The following is a 19704-nucleotide window of genomic DNA, read 5'->3' as shown; positions in this document are numbered from 1 at the left end:
GACTAACAGTGAATTTGAGGCTTTATAGATGTATTTTAACAGATTGCTTTTCATTTAAAACTAACATGTCTTAAATGCAGATGGTGCTGTTTGAATGTTTGTTTAAGGTGGGAAGAGGGACACTCACAAGAGCTCCAATACAAGAATTATATGACCCAACATTTGAGTCTGTGGCCAACCTAGATGACTTGCAGCGCTCCTGGGAGACACTAAAGAATGTGGTATGTCAATAAGACAAGATATTAGCTAAATAGTTTATTGATTCTCAGCGGCTGTTATGTTTTGAGAATTAGCACTTTGACACATCCAATTGGTCCTTCAACAGATCAGCGAGAAGCAGAGGTCTCTTTATGAAGCTCTGGAAAAGCAGCAGCATTATCAGGGCTCTCTCCAGTCGATCTCCTCTAAAATGGAGGCTTTGGAAGCCAAACTGAGCGAGCCTCTGGAGGCAGATAAAAGCCCAGATAGCCACTTCAAGGCACACGAGGTGAGTTATTATATTACAATAAAGTCATGGAAAAGTTTAGATGGAAAGATGGAGGATGTATGACATGTCTCCACTTCCTCCCATTGTACAAAAATCAAGCCAGACCTCAAAAATAATATAAAAAGTCATGGTAATGCAAAATATACTTGTTAACCTCTGTCAAATATAAAAAACATGAAATTTTGCTAATAATTCTGGTTTGTGAAAATATATTTTGGGCCACTCTTGTCAACTTGTTTTGCGTTTATAGTATCACAGCTAATTAAGCTTGGTAACTCTAAAAAGTAGTGTATGTTACAAATAAATTGCATGTTTAGCATCTGGCAATGACCTCTCTGTATATTTCTGCAGAACCGTAACAAAATTCTGAAAATCTCTGCAGTGTTTGCACAGTTTTATCTATTAGGGGTAACTGGTTTGAAAAGGGAATTACTGCTGTCTTTAATATTCAAAGTCAGAATTTGTGATATTTATCGTAAGCCATACAGTCACAGTATCTAAAAACATCAAAAAGATAATACTTCCCTTTAACCAACACAGAAATGCAATGTAAGTCAGTCAATTTATAGCATGCAACACTTTTAACATATTCTATGTCTCCAGGGTCTGATAGCAGAGATTCAGAGTGTGCAGGAGGAAATCGACAGGCTGCAAACGAGCATTACAGAGGACCTGGCCTCTGACGCTGTGGACTCAGATATGGCTGATCAGCTGGCCATGCACTCCTCCCTCGCTGTGTTAGCAGAGAGGATGGCCACCATCCACATGAAGGCCTCTGGGAAACAGCAACTATTGGAGGTAGTTTTTGTGAAGATTGTGAAAGAACATTTATTGATATTTATTAATACATTTTATTACTGTAATGTTATAAAATAGATTGACATGATGAGTGAAATGTGATGGTCTCTGCCTCAGGAGCGCATAAGTGACCGTCTGGAGGGCCAACAGCAGGAAAAAGCCATACAGCACTATCTCAGCCAAGCAGATGAACTGGACCTGTGGCTGACCAGAATGCGCAGCGCTGTGACCTTCATCCTTGAACCTAAACCTGTAGAGGAGACGGAAATGGAGGATCAGCTGGCTGAATGTCAGGTAAAAGCTCCCCCTGCTGTTCATTAGCAGCACTTACCACAAACACGTTAATTAGAATTATTACATGAATTCATTTATGATTATGAGGTTACTTAATATAATTATTATGCATGTCAGTGCAAGTTATTGGGTGCTGTTTTCCAGGTGTTTAGCCAGTGTTTTTGTTCAACACACTAACGCAAATATGCCAGTGGATTATTTCCATGTGTCTTAAACTTCAATATTTAGTTTCCCTCATCACATATGAATCATACCAGAGGGGCAGGAAGCTCTCAGAGGGTAAACAAGAGCTTTAGAGGAGTTAGAGGGGCATTCAGATGGCTGGGCTCCTAAGCGACTGTTGGACTAGTCTTAAGCAGATTATGCAGATGTCTCTGTTTGACATGGCCTGTTAGCAGCGTAGGACTGAGTAGTCAGGGGTTGTGGCTTTCAGACGATTAATAGATCCCGCTGCTGGGATTGGTGTTGGTGATAAAGCTGCTAGAATATCCAAGTAGGTGAATCCTAGAGATCTGAGAGGGAGGGAGTTACTCTTTGCCTTAAAAAGACCAGCTGAAGCTATCGATAGCATAGTAGTGGCAATGCTTTCAGAAAACAAATGTGTTCTCAAACTTTGGAGCAGCATTCACTGATGGGCGTCTTTAATTGGTCTGGATTTAGGATGATGTTCTGCACACGAGAGTTGCTTTTGAATTTTCCCGTGATTTGCACGTATGCAGCATGGAGCGTGAAGGATTAGCGATAATATGTTGCAGAGGAGGCGAGGCTGGAGAGGTGGGCCAAGGATGAGAGCAGAGGGAGAGCTCTCCCTGTCCTGTGGCTGGGGAAAGCTGCTGCTGTAGGGGGTTCAGCCAGCCCCTGGCCCCCTGTGTGTCTGAGGGTCTGTTGCATAGAGAGAGGAGCTGCTGTCGGTGGTGAGACACCATGTTTGAGCTGGCCTCTCTCCTCCTGCTGCTGCAGAACATGCTGCTGGAGATCGAAGAGAAGGTGCTGGCCCTGTCCGAGCTGTCCATACACAGTGAGAACCTGCTGCTGGAGGGCCGGACGGAGACCAGAGAGGAAGCCGAGCAGTTGGCCAGGAAGCTACGCATGCTGAAGGGAAGCCTGTTGGAGCTGCAGAGGATGCTACAAGACAAGCAGAGTAACATCCAGGTGAGGCGGCTACATGTTTTTAATGCCAACATGCACTAATGTGTGTGCATGTGATGCTGAAGATGTTGGGCTCAGTCCCCACTGTGGTTATTTTCCAACATCATATGTGACATTTCTTTTTAACTGCTCCATAAAGAATATTTTAGCCTTGCACCATCACATAAGTTGCATTCGTGTGATGTCGGAAGGTCGTAATTTCTGTGTTTGGGAGTCATTCTTCTGGCTTTGCTTTGTTCATGTGCTTTGAGGTCATACAGTGGGAACAACATGAGACCTACAAAGAAGATAGGTTGCATTTTAATACTAAGAAGTACTACTTTAAGAAGAGTACTAATAGCTGTTTTGAGTTAATTTATATTTTTATATATTAAATTAATTTTTTATATATTTTACATATTATATATTATATTTTTGTATTTAATCGAAGTCACTCTACATTATTCGTTATTACCATATTACATTTTGCTTGTGAGGAAAAATTTCTATTATTTAGCATTTATGACGTAAAGTCGGCAACTCGTGTAATAAAGTAATGCTGTTATTAATGCTAGTATACTCGCCTCGCATGCTTTATAGTTAAACGTTTACTTGTCTGCTACAGCTAATAGATGCATACAATAAATGTGAAAATATTAAGTATCTACTATGAACAAAATAGTTAAATATATAATTTTTTACCATCAATTGTTTTTTATCATCACAATTCAGGCAACTCGGATGTCATCGGAATTTCCCAATTTCCCACTTGTAATTACGACTTTGAAGGACTGTTAATGTGCACATAAATCGTAAATGTGGTAGATACGATATTTCCGAGGAGCACATGAAGGCAGCAATAATACCACAGGCTGACTTAAGTGTCTAGTCCACTTGTTGTTTATCTACTGGCAAGCATAACATAAGAAAAAAGACCAGTCAACATAATACTGAATATTTGTCTTAAATATCCCATTTAGCACCATCTTGACTTTAGCATTTCTTTACAGTCACTGACAAATTTGCAAAACTTGTGAATCAGAACTTAATAACTGTGTTTTGATGGTCTTGCTTCCTTGCTAATGTGTGTGTCTTAAATATTTTATGATACATTTTTCGGTCCCACAGGGCTCTCTGCAGGAGCAGGAGGACAGTGAATCAGACTCCAGCCTCTCTCAGAGTCCCAGTGTGCAGGACTGGCTGGCCCAGGCCCGGACCACACGTTCCCAGCAACACCAGGACAGTCTGCAGAGACAGAGGGTACACTTTCACTTTTAGTCTCCCTGTTTGAGTTCTCACTCTACATAGCAATGCAGTGGTAGCACCAGGCCATTAATAATAGAATTTTTGTCTCTTTTTCTTCATGATTTGGTGTTCATTTTTTACTGTGTGACCACTATCACACATCACACTTGTACTGCAAAGATCTATTGTTACTCTACTGTTGAAAATGAAATAATCCCACCTTCATAAAATAAAATTAGAATGCCTTTGTTCCACTGGACCACCACCAAAGTGATTCAGAAGCTGTGTGAAAGCTATTAAATGTTAGTTAATAAATTCTATCAAATCCAATCAAACTGTTTTACATAATTGCTGTTTAGGAACTGGAGGAGCAGCTCGCAGAACAGAAAAAGTTGCTTCAGTCAGTGGCCAGCAGAGGAGAGGAAATCCTCATCCAACAGGCCTCGCCCAGCAGTGCCAGGTATTTAACATACAGATATATAATCCTAATCAAAAAATAAATTATCATTTGTTATTTACAGCATTTACTGATTCATGTTTCTGTCACTGCACAGTACCACAGAGCCATTTTCTCCAGCAGCTTTGGTTGAGAGGGAATCTCAGGTTGCTCGGGAGCAGATGAGGCAGAAATGGGAAAGCTTGAGACTAGAGCTCAAAACTAAACTGCAGCTCCTGCAGAAAACTCTGGAGCAGGACCACAAACAGCCGGTACACACCCTGCTGTGTTATTATTAGCACTAGAGGTAGAGTGTGTTCATATTGTTCTTGTTGGTATCATTTTTTAAAGCTGGCTGCTGTTTTTCTTTTTGCAGGTATACTCCAGAGCTTCTCGTGTGACCACAGCTGGATCGATGTTTAAAGGAGACACACAGGCTGACAAATCCTCCCTGAATACTCTGTATGATAGCTTCAGACAAACAATAGAGGGCATGACCACTCAGGTATTTCACGATCGTACATTTTAATGTATTTTAGTGTTCAGCATGTGTCTACTGAAATCTGTAACACTCGTGTGTGTGTGTGTCCACAGCCTGGTGGTGGTGAGACACAGGTGGCGCAGATGGAACAGCAGCTCTACACAGCTGTGTCATCCACCTCCTCCTGGCTGGATGGTGTTGAGAACAACGTCTTCTCTGGCTCAGTGCTGCTGGCTGAAAACGCAGAGACCCAGCTACAAAAACAGGAGGTAAAATCATGCACATTTGTGCAGCTTCTTTTCTTTTTCTTTCTTTTATTATGGATAGTTTTAATTTGCAAATCACATGAGTCTGGTAATATCCATGAATTACTGCATCTTCATCCTGAAGTTCAGTTGACACCTACAGTATGTGGTTTTGGATGTGTGATTGTAAAAAGATTATTGTGTGTTTCTCATTGGGAATCAAAATTGCAGTTTATCTACACTCTGGATATAATCTTGTCATTTTTGCAGTTGAATATTTTTTTAAAAATCTTCCTGCACTGTTTCTGATCTTTCCTGCAGACCTTAGAGAACGATGTGAGACACGTCACAGAGGAGGTGAAGCTCAGTCAGGCTCTGCTAGCTGGGTCTTCAGGGTTGAGACAAGAGGACAGATCGCTGCTAGAGGACAACCTTGACTGCCTGAAGGAGAGATTGGGAGCTTTGGGTTGCGCTCTGGGGCAACGCTGTGACCACATGAGGACCAAGGCACATGAGCTCACGGCCTACCAGGTTTGCTTCAAATTTTGAATGTCTTGCTTTTCAAGGGACTTCGATGTTTAATTTTTCTTGATAAATATTGACTATAAAACCGAAATGCTGGCTAAAATTGACAGATTGCAGAGCTAATAAATGTTCAGTACATGTTATTTCCAGTGAATCAGCAATTTGAATACAGAACACTTTTTGTCAAATTCAGTGATTTTCCCCTCATGGTCCAATAGTTGTAGGAAAAAAATCACGTTTATATACAGCCCTGGCTCTATACTATAAACAACAATGTTTCTTCAGAATTAAATTGCTGACTCCTGACATAATCACAGTTGTAAAACACACAAAAATGTCTGTATAACTAGTGTGAGTATTATATCTATCTTAACTCAATATAGCTTAATATATGTTGTATAAATCGTTTTTTGTCTTTTACAGACTGAGCTGCAACTTCTCCAAACTGCTTTAATTGAGACCAAGTGCCAGATCCTGCAGGCCTTAGCTGGAGCCATGGACAGACCAGCCTCTAAACAGCTGGAGGTGATGCAAGCTTTGGCATAGACGTGCACGCACACACACTTTGCTTATCTCCCATCAAATATACAGAGAACAAAGAATGATTGTGAATGTTCTTCGTCTCAGGTTATTGCCAGTGCTGAGGAGAGCCTGAAAGACTTTGAACAGAGGATAACGGAGCTGAAAACCAGAGGAGCAGCACTGCAGGCAGATCAGATATCAACAAACAAAATACTAAAACTCCAGGTGGTGTGCATCACGGACAGCTCTGATTTGAAGAAAACCAAGAAGTAAAAGTTGCCCAGTGTCCGTTTTACTTATTTATATTCTTCATGTGTGGTTTCAGGATTCCTACGAGGAGCTGGTGATGACAGTGGGTTCCCGGCGCAGTGGGCTGAACCAGAACATGGCTCTGAAGGAGCAGTACGAGCGTGCTCTGCAGGACCTCGCTGACCTGGTGGACACAGCCAAAGACAAGATGGCCGCAGATCAGAGGATCGTTGCCAGCTCTGTGGAGGAAGTCCAGAATCACCTGGACAAACATAAGGTTGGGTCGATGTGGGAGCTTTGTTCAGCTGGAAGGAATTGACAAATATCTATAATCAGTGGTGTGAAACATTGAACATGTAGCCATAAGCTGGATACACTACTGAGAGAAAATTAATTGGCATTTTTGTATGATCTTGTTTTCTAGGAGTTCTTTCAGGGTCTGGAGTCCCATATGATTCTAACAGAAACGTACTTCAGAAAAATCAGCGCTCTGATGCTTCCCAAAGAGAGTCAGGCCCTGGAAGAGACGCTGGCTGAAGCTCAGAGCGTCCTCAAAGAGGCGCACAGTAAAGGAGTCGAGCTGGAATGTATCCTGGAGGTGAGAGAGGAAATACTATTTGTGTTAACCATTATTTTTCTTTGGAAAAAATTCAAATAAGATAATAGGAAATCTGACTGTCATTATTTGAAATGCTATTTTTCTGACCCGAAGATGTGAAAAATTATGTTGGTCCAGAAGATTTTTTATTTGCTAGTGGTGCGGGAATTATTTAATAGTGTTGTTTATATGTGTTTTTTCACATTAAAGAAATATATTTCCATGCCATGCCATGCCAAATGTACTGCAATAGTTGTGTCCAACTCTCTTTGTGTGCTCCGAAACTGCTTTACACAAAAAAAAATATATATATATATATATATATATATTATTATGAATATATATTATATATATTTATGAATTGGGAAAGCATCCTGTTTGAAAAGTAAAGCTAAAGGAGCTTAGCAGAGCCTGACCAATACTGTATTTTCTGGGCTGATACCCAAACCAATATTAGTAAAATATACCGATATTGATGTATGCGCCGATATATCATATATTTGCAGTTATGCAATACTTGCCATAAAGATATATACTGAAGGTAGGATATATTACAGTTTAACAATAAATTCATTGACAAAAATAAAATCAGTGCACTGAAACAGTAAACTTCTTTGGGAATTGGGTCATTCTGAATTACTCTAAGCATATTTTTCTGCATTATGTTACTGGAAATAAACTTGCGAAATGGTGCATATCAGACAACATATAAGTAGATGATGATTTATCTTTTGATGGGCCACTGCCGGCAGATAAAACTGTCTGATATATATTGGGTGGGCTCTAGAGCTAAGTTTACCCACATTGTACTGGAAATCTTATTTTTCCTCCCTGACAGGAGAGCACAACAGTGGCTGTAATTTCTTTGACTCTTTCTCTAGAGTTTACTTATGAATAAATGCAGTCCACTTTAAAATTTTTAAATGTATTCTTTATTTTCAGACTTGGTGCCGTTTGGTGCAGGATTACCAGAGTCTGAACCGCCAGCTGGAGGCCGTTGAAGGGAATATCCCGACCGTTGGCCTGGTGGAGGAGAATGAAGAAAGGCTCATGGACAGAATCTCATTGTATCAGGTACAAAATGACATCAGTGCAGATTTTAGGATATGACATAATGATCATAAAAAGTCTTTACAAGGTTCCTTGTTTTGATACAATAATGATGATTAAGTAGGAATGACATGAAGTATTATGGTAAGATTTGATCTGTAAACAAGGAGGACATAACAAAATTCAAAATGAGCACACACTTGTTCGTTTCTTTTCCTCTTTGGAGCTCCTTGCTGTTGTTTTGTTTTACTCTCGGAGGATTTGCTTTACTTTTTTTTTAATTTTCTGGCACTCACCTCCACCTACAATGTCACTTTTCTAAGATTTTGTGGTCTGCCTGTTCCTTTTCCATTCCCTGTAAAGGGTCTAAAGGGGAGGCTGACAGAGAACCAGCACAAGCTCCACCAGGTCCTGGATGAGGGCAAACATCTCTTGCTGTCAGTTTGCTGTCCCGCACTGGAAAACCAGCTCGCCCTGCTGGGGGAACACTGGCTCAACAACACCAGCAAGGTCAACAAGGAACTGCAGCGCCTGGAGGCCATCCTAAAACACTGGACCAGGTCAGAAACACATCAGAATCAGAACTTCAAATACAAATGGTCTCCCATAGGAAACACTGAAATTCTTATCTTTGAGAAGGGTTTTTAAGATGTGAACAAAATAAAATTTATCGAAAGTCTGTACATGTGATATCTGAACTCAGTGTTGTTGCATTATATTTTTCTATGACTGAACTTTTGTTTTCTTCCAGGTATCAGAGGGAGTGTGCAGAGCTTAGCGAATGGCTTCAGTCTGCTCTGGAGCGTCTGGAGTTTTGGAATACGCAGGCGGTGTTAGTCTCACAGGAGCTGGAGACTGTCAGAGACCATCTCTCTGCTTTCCTTGTAAGACCACAGTTTTTTTTAGATTTTCTTTTGCATTTTAAACCTATATTGATCCAGAGCTTCAGGCCCTGTGGCAGCAACAGTGCTTCAACCAGTAGACACTGGTTAGCACTACTAAATTTATGTGTATTAAGACAGCTTGGGTTTAGGATGGAGTCATAGCAGTCTTGTAAAAAAAAAAAAAGGAAAAGAAAAGAAAAGAAATGTGGAAATATAAAGATAATAAATAAAACTTTTTTTTTTAATTTGCAAATTTAAATAAACAATAAAATAAATAAGAAAAATTTAAAAGTGTAGAAATATAAAGATTAATAAATAATATATAAATGTGTAAATAAAATAATGAATAAGTACATTTTTTTTTTTAAAAATATGGACTTGTAAGGATGAATAAATAAAACAATAAATAAATAAATAAAGTTTTGAAATATAAAGATGAAAACATTTTTGCAAAAACTATTTTTACATTTTTTTTAATTTTATTTTATCTCCATACTTTTGTGACTCCAATGACCCCATTTATAAGCGCTTCACTTTACAGTAAAATATTGATTATTATTATATATTGTTGTATTGTTATATTATATTGTTGATTCCTGTCACTGTCTGTCTCAGGAATTTTCAAAGGAAGTTGAGGGCAAGTCCAGCCTGAAGAGCTCAGTGGTCACAGAGGGCAACCAGCTGCTGCGTCTGAAGAAAGTGGACACTGTGGTGCTGCGGTCTGACCTGGCACGCATCGACACTCAGTGGACTGAGCTGCTCACACGCATCCCAGTGGTCCAGGAGAAGCTGCATCAGGTATCGTCACATGCGGCCAGCCTGAACAGGCTTAGCTGCTGCAGAGCAAATAGGATTACACCTTTCTGCCGCTTCACTCTTATGCAGAAGTTTTTACTTAAGCTTTCCCTCACCGTGGCATCATGTGCATTTTTTCTTATTCTGGATGTTCAACATGTTGATTCAACGGGTTCACGTTTATTTAGATCCAAATGGAGAAGTTGGCCTCCCGTCATGCCATTTCTGAGCTGTTTAACTGGATATCATTGATGGAGAATGTCATTGAGGAGGATGAAGAAAACCTCAAAAGTGCAGTGGGATCTAATGTGATTCAGGACTACTTGCAAAAATACAAGGTACAGATTTTTCAGATTATTTGACGCTTTGTTTGCAAAGCGTATGATGTGAATCTTTAATGTAATAGCTACATACATGTTAAATATTTCATGCATTTCAAGGATGTAAAAGGTTTGTGTCTGCCATATTCTAAATGTTTGTCTCAGTTGCATCTTTGCGTATATCTTGTTTAAAGTAGTACTAACCTGATGATGTAATGTATAATTGTTGTTGACTCTGTGTCTGCCATTGTGCTTGTGATTTCACTATTGTCTTCTTTCGATTCAGGGCTTCAGAGTCGACCTAAGCTGTAAGCAGCTGACTGTGGACTTTGTCAACCAGTCAGTGCTTCAGATCAGTGGTCAAGATGTGGAGAGCAAGCGCAGTGACAAGACAGACTTTGCTGAGCGACTTGGAGCCATGAACCGACGCTGGCAGATCCTACAAGGCCGCATCAATGAGAGGGTGAGGCCATAGACCTTGATATTGTTAATGAAAGAAACAAACAGTTATTGATATATATTAATGCAAAATCAGGATGTTACAGTTAAATTTGTTATAAAAACACAACAACTTCCAGATCCAGTTCCTGGAGAGCCTTTTGGAGATGTGGTTGGAGTATGAGAGCAGCGTTCAGGCCCTGAAGTCCTGGATGGCATATCAGGAAGAAAGGTTAAAGAGGAAACACCGGATAGAGGATTTAACATCCGTGCAGAATGCTCTCAAAGACTGCCAGGTAGGCTTCTCTTCCTTCTTTGTCAAAACATGATATATATCCATACATACTGTGATTATCACATATTTTAAAGAAAAACTTTGGCATATTTCAATCTGGACACCATTTTCGAATGTTTTGTGTCCAGTAGCTAGCAGTGACAAAACAGGCTGCAATGTAACCACTTGGGGCAGGTGCGCCCCATCAATTAACTTCCACTAAAACTTCTCAGTTTTGCCACTAACAGGCTCAGATTGGTATTTTTTAATGTTTTGTACTATGGAAAGGACCCTTTTGCTTTTCTGGTATGTTTTGTTTCTAAGTCTTTTTAAAGAAGAAGTCTCATTATTAAATTATGCAAACTTTCACATTGTCAAAAACGACTACATATTCAGTGGTGACATTGAAAATCTTTAATACCAAGATATGCTTTCTATACTCCAGCTCAGCAAACTATTATCACTAGAGTTTCCAACATTTTCTTCAACGATATTTCAGTACGAGACTTGATGAAAATGATTGGGATTTCCTCGTTAAGTCAAAGGTTTTTAGCATGTGAAAACTGTTATCTTTCAGGAAATGGAAGAATTGGTAAAGGACAAAGAGAAAGAGTTAGAGAGGGTGGAGGAGCAGGGCTGTGCCCTCGTCCAGAACAAGACCGATGAGGCCTGTGCTATCGTCATGGAGACACTCCAGGGTGTCAATCACACCTGGGCAAACCTGGACCACTTGGTAAGCTCCCCTGTTCACTTTCTCTATTTCTACTCTGTGTTTTTTATGTGTTACAGTTACACCCATCTATTCTGTGTTACTCTGCTCTTTCTGCTTGTCCGGTCTTTACAATTCACTGAATGTCACTGTTGGTGTTTTATTTCTTCTTTAACAGATAGGACAACTGAAAATCAGCCTGAAGTCAGTACTGGATCAGTGGAGTCTCTACAAGAAAGCTTCAGAAGAGATTAATGGCTACCTGATGGAGGGACGGTACTCTGTCTCTCGTTTCCGCCTCCTCACAGGCTCTCTGGAGGCTGTTCAGCTGCAGGTCCAAAGTCTGCAGGTATGTTGTGATCAAGAGGTGGTTTATGATTCTTTAAACCTGTCCGTTGGCATGAAGCCATCCAGACACTATTGTTTACATTTATTGCATTTATATGTATTTATATGTGTATTTATATTTCAATGTTTTATTGAAATAAGCAGGTAGAGCAAATAGAAAATAGACGATATATACACATATATCGTCTATAATTAATTATTATTATTATTTTTTTACAAAGACTTATCAGAACCTTACCATAAACTTTATTCAGTCTAAAACCATACCATCTCACAGACCTCTTTCATAAGTAGCAAGTGGCCAGTGCAATTAAGAAACAGTAGAATTGTACAGTAAATTTGGAAAATAACAGAAAATTAAATAAAACATAATAATCCCAGTTAGAACATTAGTAAAGTTAGTGCTTAGTAATATAAAGACGTAGAAATGATGAGAAAAATAAATATATAAAAAAGTATATAAAAATAAATAAGTAAAAAAATAAATACAAAATATTTTTTAAAAAAAGGGAAAATGATAGTGGGTAATGTCCAGGGTGTCAGGCCTGACTTGTGTGTGTATTTTGCAATAAAATCGAAAAGTCAATCAGGGGAATGTTTCTCAATTTGGTCTTAGATACTGTTTATCCTTGCTAGTGTACTAAGCACTGCTTTTTTCATGTTTGAAGGATTTACAAGAGGAGCTGGAGAAACAGGAGAGCAGTCTCAGAAAGTTTGGTGCTGTTACCCACCAGCTGCTGAGGGAGTGTCATCCTTCAGTGTCAGATTCTCTCAACAACGCACTCAAGGACGTCAATGCAAGGTGATCTTAACGAACTCTGATGTTTCTGAAATTGTTAGTTTGCTTTTTCGAAGAATATGAAATATTTATTGAGTAAGGCATTTTTACTATCAAGGCACATGTTATAATGTTACTGATAGAGGTGCAGCCAGATTTTAATTCTTTTCATTATCCCTCACATTGATTCATGTCATATTTGCACCCAGATGGACGGGCTTACTGGAGGAGATTGCGGAGCGTCTGAGAAGCAGCAAAGCCCTGCTTCAGCTGTGGCAGCGCTACAAGGAGCTTCATGAGCAGAGCTGCAGCAGCATCCAGCTGCAGGAGGAAAAGGCCGACCAGCTCCTCAAGCTCGCCTGCAGCAAGGACATCGCTGACGAGGAAGTGTCTGACTGGATCCAAGAATGCAGCGTGAGTGAGAACGCAGCTGTGGCACTGTTTACTCATTTTACATCTAAAATAATATCAGTAAATGACTGTGTGTTTTAAGGCCGTATGTAATGATATTATGTTTCGTCTTTGAGTTAATAAGATTTTTGTCCCCACATTTGTGTGCTTCCCAATTGATGCATATACTTTTTTCCATGTAGGATTAAAAAAAAAAAACGAAAAACATACTCTAAATGTTATGAGTGTTTTGTCTCAGGAGGTGCTTCGCTCCCAAGCTCCAGTTCAGGCCTCCCTGCAGGTTCTTCAACAACTGGGGGATCAGCTGAAACAACAAGTAGACACATCAGCAGCGTCTGCCATCCAGTCAGATCACCTCTCGCTCACCCAGCGGCTGACTGCTGTGGAACAGGCTCTTAGCAGACAGCTCACCGCACTGCAGGTTGAGAAAAGGGCTTCGTGACAAATAGTTTTCACTCTGAGTTGTCCATTTAAGTCGTTAGTATCATAATTGTTACACTGATGAGTTGCTGACATTTCTTTTCTGCACCAGACTGGAGTTCAAGACTATGAAACCTTTAACGATCAGCTGGATTCACTGGGGAGCTGGATAGTTGAAGCTGAGGAGGCTCTGAAGGTGCAAGATCCCAACGGCTCCACCGACCCGACAGTCATCCAAGACCGCATGGAGGAGCTCAAGGTTTTTTTATGTCTTCCTTTTGTCAGTTACTTTAAATTTTACTGATTGTTCTGAAGTGGAGACATTCGTCAATTCTCTCTTGTCTTCCACAGAGGCTCATGCTGAAATTCAGCAGCATGGCTCCTGAACTGGAGCGTCTTAATGAGCTCGGTTACCGGCTCCCTCTCAACGATTCAGAGATCAAACGCATGCAGAACCTCAACAGGAGCTGGTCTACAGCCTCAGCACAGACCACAGAGAGATTCAGGTATGACACACAAAACATATGGTAAAAGGTTAAAGATAACTTCACAAGATTATATCCATTTGTGGAAATACATTTTTAAATAAATGAATCTGCCCTGGTACATTTTCAAGACACTATACAGAAGTTAAAACTGTCATTTGAATAACTGAATAAACAACTGGCACAGATAATGTTAAAAACACCACAGACGTACTGCAATGGCTAATATCCTATGTGATGGACATGATTCAATAGGATGGCATCAAAATTACATATTTTATTTGCTCCTTGCAGCAAACTCCAGTCCTTCCTGCTGCAGCAGCAGACCTTCCTGGAGAAGTGTGAAACTTGGATGGAGTTCTTGGTCCAAACGGAGGAGAATCTGGCAGTGGAAATATCTGGGAACTACCAGAGTTTGATGGAGCAGCAAAAAGCTCATGAGGTTGGAGTCCCTTTGAAGTGAAAGACCCTGAAAACTGCCTTCCTTTCTATTTATGAATCATTAATTATCAATATGTTATCTTTCAGTTGTTCCAAGCTGAGATGTTCAGCCGGCAGCAGATCCTCCACTCAATCATCAGTGATGGACAGAGGATGTTAGAGCAGGGTCAGGTGGATGACAGGTAAAGTGCCCAAAGTCAAATATAAAAGCTCTATATTTTGAATGATATTACTCTTGAGTAGTTGGTTTTTAGGTTATTTATTACTATTTATTTGTAAGGTTTATTTTCGCTACTATTATTTATTCTGTACGCTGTTGGACCTGGGAAACTAATTTCTTGCCTTCATGCTTTTAACAGGTTTTGAATAACAATAAATTGAACTGAACTAAACTGAACTGGAGATTTTGAGACCAAAAGTAAATCAAATGCTCTTTATTAACCACAAAACTCTTCCTTTGTTAATTATACTTCTTCCCTCTTCTGCAGAGATGAGTTCAATCTGAAGTTGGCTCTCCTGAGTAACCAGTGGCAGGGCGTAGTGCGCCGTGCTCAGCAGAGGCGAGGCATCATTGACGGTCTGATCCGTCAGTGGCAGCGCTACAGGGAAATGGTGGAAAAGCTGCGCAAATGGCTGGTGGAGATCTCCCATCCCGCAGAGGCCCTTCAGGCAGGGACTACAGTGCCTCTGCAACAAGCGCGCTCCATGCTGGACGCAGTCCAGGTACATAATGTAAAATCTTATCTCAGATTTATCTAGATTGTGCTGGACAGAAAGATGCAGATTTTGTGTTAGTCATCCTCCTGATCTCTCCAGAACAGGCATATATGTTTGTCAGAGTGACTAAGAAATATTATGAAGTGGATTCTGGCAAAAATCCTCCAAGATCAAAATCTTAAATGATAAATGTGGAGAGAATAGATCCACCTGGAAAATATAGAGCTACAGCAGTGACTGAGGCAGACTGGATTCAAAGAGGCTTAAAAAAATCAATTGTGTCTCATTTTTCTTGATGTGATAAACGTATTTGATACTCACACAGAGGTAACTGTAAGTAGTGTTTACATATGCTGAAGAGTGACAGGTCTGTGTGATTGTGCTTTGTGGTTCAGCTGAAGGAAAAGGTGCTGCAGCGTCAGCAGGGCAGCTACATCCTGACAGTGGAGGCTGGCAGACAACTGCTCCTGTCAGCTGATAGCCGGGCAGAGGTGGCTCTACAGGCGGAGCTTACTGATATCCAGGAGCGATGGAAACATGCCAGCATCTGCCTGGAAGAACAGAAGAAAGAGCTCGCCACTTTGTTAAAGGTAAACCAGGCACATTGTCAGCAGCGTGGGGAGAACAGGGAATCTCAACCTCATTTAGGAGATACTATCAATGTTTTTTGTATTATAGTGAGTTTGTAAGCTTTTTTAATGTTCTTTCAAAATTTCCTCAAAGAGGTACAACCAGCGTTTACTTATGGCCAAATAAGTTAAAATACACATTAAAGATAAATGTATCTTTTATTCACTTCATGTTTTGGTCTTGAAATGTTATTCCTCAAATAAGTTTGTTACCTCAAATCTGTGTGCTCCTGGAGCAAATATCTAAAGTATCTCCTGATTCAAGATTGCCATACTCCGAGAGTACCATCAGGCCTGTTATTCTGTGTATTCTCTGTATTCTGTATTCTGTTTAAAACTAAGTTATATTGTGCTGATGCAGGTGCACTTATTGTTTGTATCCTCTACAGGACTGGGAGCGATGTGAGAGAGGTATCGGTGGATCACTAGAGAAACTTCGAGCCTTCAAACGGCAGCTTTCTCAGCCTCTTCCTGATCACCATGAGGATCTGCAAGCTGAGCAGATGCGCTGCAAGGTAACTATCTTATTTTTTTTAAAACCTTTATTTTAGGATTTTCAGCATAGAACTTACACTCAGTATGTCACTTAAATATCTCAGTCATAAAATTATTTACAAATAGAAAAAAAAGTCCTTAGACTCCAACATTAACAGGAAAATAAAGTTTATATACGCAGGGATAGAGGAATTACTGTTATGTAAGGTAAGTCTTAAATATTAAGTGGCAATTTTACACAAAGGAGACCTCATATACTGATAAAACAAGGCTCAAAGTCAGCAGCGCATTAGGGACCTTTTCCTAAATAGTGGACTTTAATTAATGTTGTTCAGGACTTGAGGTGTTGGTAAGAGTTTTGTGTGCAAGATTTAATAATGAATGTTACAATAATATCACTTTTGTTGCAATAACAGGACCTGGAGAACACATTTGACGGCTGGACTGGGGATCTGGCCCATCTGACTGTGCTGCGAGAGTCCCTGTCTTGCTACATCACTGCTGAGGACCTGTCTGTCCTGCAGGAGCGAATTGAGCTGCTGCATCGACAATGGGACGAAATTTGCCACCAGGTACAATTCACCACACACTGCCTGTGCATCACTGATTTTCTGAATAAACAGTATACTGCATATCTGATCAGCCACTGGAGCATTATTCAAATAAAACTATGGACAATTACTTCATAGCCTCGACCTGTATCACAAAGTATTTACAACTTATTGTAAGCTTCACTTTCTGATGCACTGATCTTGTCTCTGCAGTTCCTTGAAATGCCAAATAGTGGTGCTAGTGTCAAACAAAATTTTAAGACTGTTGTAATTTAGTATCAACAACATCAGTTACAGTTTACAATCATAAACACAAATTACAGAATATTTATATTATTAACTATGAATTTTAGACATGAAACTGAATCTTACTGACGGAGAATGTTTGTATGTTCAGACTTTAAATTCATAGTATAACATTAATATTTTATTTATTTATATAGTTTATTTAATAGGGGCAATGCAAATTAACATAGTACAACTTCAGCCTGTTACAAACAAGCTGTAGTAACTGATGTTTCACATGTAGAGATTATAGCTTTTGCTAGTTGCTAACACCTGTCCTTAAGTTAGGCTTTTAGTAAAGAAAACGAAAAAAAGAACCGAAATGAAGATATCAAGGTAACATACAGTAAGGTGCATGCAATAACAATTATGGTAAAACAAAGAGAAAAAGGTAAATATTTACATCAAGATTGCATAGAATAACAAAACAAAAAAAGATACATATAATGGATACATGCACTTACAACACTCAACTATAAGACATTATAAAATAATAAAAATTTTGCATCTGCCGTTCGCTGTGCCACTGGTGTTCCTACCACTATTTTGCCCGCTGATAAATTTGCATAAAATATCCGGTGCTAAGTTTTGAAGGCATTTAAAAAAACAGTTTTAGGACTTAGAAAAATAAAACAAGTGTCTAAAAAAGGCATTTCCTTTTTGTTCTTCTCTCACATTGACTGCACTAACTGAATACACTAACTGTTTCTCATTACTTGAATGTCATTTCACTGCAAATTTTAAAAAGGAACTTTCTTGTCTAGAGCAGTTGCCTATGTGTGCAAAGTTAAACCTCAATGTCATGGTCGCATCCTGTTCAGAGTAGATAAAACACACACACAGGAAATACACAGGAGCACACACTCGCTGCTTGATGCAAATGAATCAGTCACGGTGCAGTGATCTCTGTAATGCCGCTTCCGTTTTAGACCTTTTTGACATGAATGCAATTTTGTTACAGTTTAACATGCATTGATTGTTTTTATGCAGTTTGCGCAGTGATACACTTAACTGAATATGTATCGCTGTGCCTCTGCAGCTGTCACTGCGCCGGCAGCAGGTGAGCGAGAAGCTGAATGAGTGGACCGTATTCAGCGAAAAGTACAAAGAGCTCTGCGAGTGGCTCACCAACATGGAGAGCAAGGTCTCCCAAAATGGAGACATCAGCATTGAGGAGATGATCGAGAAGCTCCGCAAGGTAAGCAGAGATATCTCAGATATATCCAACTCCTTGTGCAAAAATTTGACAGTACAGTTGTTTTTAAAAAAGCAGAGTCTGCTGATTATTTTAAACATTTGGATGGAAAACTTCTAGTGATGCATCTGTCATTCATCCTTGTTTCATCTGTTGCCTTCTTATAATCCCACCCTATGCTACGACTGATAGAGTGATGATTTAGGAGATGTGACTGCTGCTGCGGAAGTAAAAAACAATATATCTTCAGTGATCTCTTTTTTTTCCTTTCCTGTCTCACATATTTTCTGCATCTTACATATTAATTGGCCATGAACGTTAAAACTAACTGTAGCTAAAAAATACATTTTACTGACTCCAATTCTCATGCTGTTGCTTTTGAGTACAGCATTAAAAGTTTTTCACTCTGGTTTCGCTGCGTTGTGTCTCAGGACTACCAGGAGGAGATCACTGTGGCTGAGGAGAACAAGCTGCAGCTGCACTTGTTGGGAGAGCGCCTGGCTAGAGCCAGTCACAAGAGCAAAGCAGCTGAAATTGAACAAAAACTCAACAAAGTCAGCGACCGCTGGCAGCACCTCCTGGATCTCATTGGAGCCAGGTGAAGGGACACACATTCACATCTGACTAGCTCAAATAGTCCTCTGATTTGTCCAGTACATACAGAATAAAACACAAAACCATTGCTGTTTTCATTACTTTTTAGAGAATGTTGAATTAGATTTTACTGACAGAGTTGTATGAATAATGTTAAAGAGTGAAGAAGCTGAGAGAAACTCTGGTGGCCGTGCAGCAGCTGGATAAGAACATGAGCAGCCTTCGGTCCTGGCTGGCCCACATCGAGACCGAGCTGTCCAAACCCATCGCCTACGACTGCTGTGACTTCCAGGAGATTCAGAGAAAGCTCGATCTGCAGCAGGTAACATAATGTACACTACAGTACATAGATGTACACTGAATTGCTGAAAAATTTTTTTTTTTTTTTTTTTGTATTTACACCTATTTTTCACAAGTTGAAATAAAAGATCTAAGAATTCTTCTGTACACACAAAAAGGCTTATTTCTAAAAAAAATATTGTGCACACATTGTTAAAATCCACCCGAGTGAGCACTTTCCTTTGCCAAGATAGTCAATCCCCCTGACAGAGGGGGCATATCAAGATGTCTAAAAAATGTGCAGTTTACTTAAATGGGCCAGCTAAAATAAGAACGCTTTTTACGAATAGCATATATTTCTGTGGTCCTTTAACCCTTTGAAACCTTTGCAAGCTGGCTTTTTCTTTGAAAAATGGCCCTAAAATTAGCAAGAAATTACTAAAAAGTAAAAGTAGATTAGTGGAAAATTAACAGTAATAAATAAATAAATGTAAAAGTAAATTGACAAAAAAACTTCAAGTATTTTGCCTAAAAACTGCTTAAAAATTATAATTATTTTAAAAAAATGTTTAAATATATGATAATCTTTTCTCACCAC

At 39.6% G+C, this 19704-nt stretch overlaps 1 protein-coding gene across 1 annotated transcript in view; it reads left to right on the top strand.

Moving 5' to 3' along the window:
* The window catches only part of syne1b (spectrin repeat containing, nuclear envelope 1b), a 98438-nt gene that overhangs the window by 64989 nt on the left and 13745 nt on the right, over window positions 1–19704 (top strand). Inside the window, exons 93-130 of the mRNA XM_042500233.1 lie at window positions 108–221; window positions 326–487; window positions 1091–1285; window positions 1403–1579; window positions 2540–2731; window positions 3836–3967; window positions 4312–4412; window positions 4507–4660; window positions 4765–4893; window positions 4983–5138; window positions 5436–5645; window positions 6063–6164; window positions 6267–6386; window positions 6487–6687; window positions 6835–7008; window positions 7951–8082; window positions 8422–8618; window positions 8810–8942; window positions 9558–9740; window positions 9926–10075; window positions 10344–10520; window positions 10636–10791; window positions 11347–11502; window positions 11657–11827; window positions 12495–12628; window positions 12814–13018; window positions 13254–13436; window positions 13548–13694; window positions 13787–13941; window positions 14215–14362; window positions 14449–14543; window positions 14850–15084; window positions 15474–15668; window positions 16097–16222; window positions 16619–16774; window positions 18078–18236; window positions 18665–18831; window positions 18987–19149. Coding sequence (XP_042356167.1) covers window positions 108–221; window positions 326–487; window positions 1091–1285; window positions 1403–1579; window positions 2540–2731; window positions 3836–3967; window positions 4312–4412; window positions 4507–4660; window positions 4765–4893; window positions 4983–5138; window positions 5436–5645; window positions 6063–6164; window positions 6267–6386; window positions 6487–6687; window positions 6835–7008; window positions 7951–8082; window positions 8422–8618; window positions 8810–8942; window positions 9558–9740; window positions 9926–10075; window positions 10344–10520; window positions 10636–10791; window positions 11347–11502; window positions 11657–11827; window positions 12495–12628; window positions 12814–13018; window positions 13254–13436; window positions 13548–13694; window positions 13787–13941; window positions 14215–14362; window positions 14449–14543; window positions 14850–15084; window positions 15474–15668; window positions 16097–16222; window positions 16619–16774; window positions 18078–18236; window positions 18665–18831; window positions 18987–19149 — 6042 coding nt within the window. The remainder of the gene's footprint in view (window positions 1–107; window positions 222–325; window positions 488–1090; window positions 1286–1402; window positions 1580–2539; window positions 2732–3835; window positions 3968–4311; window positions 4413–4506; window positions 4661–4764; window positions 4894–4982; window positions 5139–5435; window positions 5646–6062; window positions 6165–6266; window positions 6387–6486; window positions 6688–6834; window positions 7009–7950; window positions 8083–8421; window positions 8619–8809; window positions 8943–9557; window positions 9741–9925; window positions 10076–10343; window positions 10521–10635; window positions 10792–11346; window positions 11503–11656; window positions 11828–12494; window positions 12629–12813; window positions 13019–13253; window positions 13437–13547; window positions 13695–13786; window positions 13942–14214; window positions 14363–14448; window positions 14544–14849; window positions 15085–15473; window positions 15669–16096; window positions 16223–16618; window positions 16775–18077; window positions 18237–18664; window positions 18832–18986; window positions 19150–19704) is intronic.

Source organism: Plectropomus leopardus, chromosome 14 (assembly GCF_008729295.1).
Source record: "Plectropomus leopardus isolate mb chromosome 14, YSFRI_Pleo_2.0, whole genome shotgun sequence".
Taxonomy (NCBI): Eukaryota; Metazoa; Chordata; class Actinopteri; order Perciformes; family Serranidae; genus Plectropomus; species Plectropomus leopardus.
The sequence above is the reverse complement of the archived record's forward strand: the minus strand, read 5'-3'. Positions and strand labels throughout refer to the sequence as shown.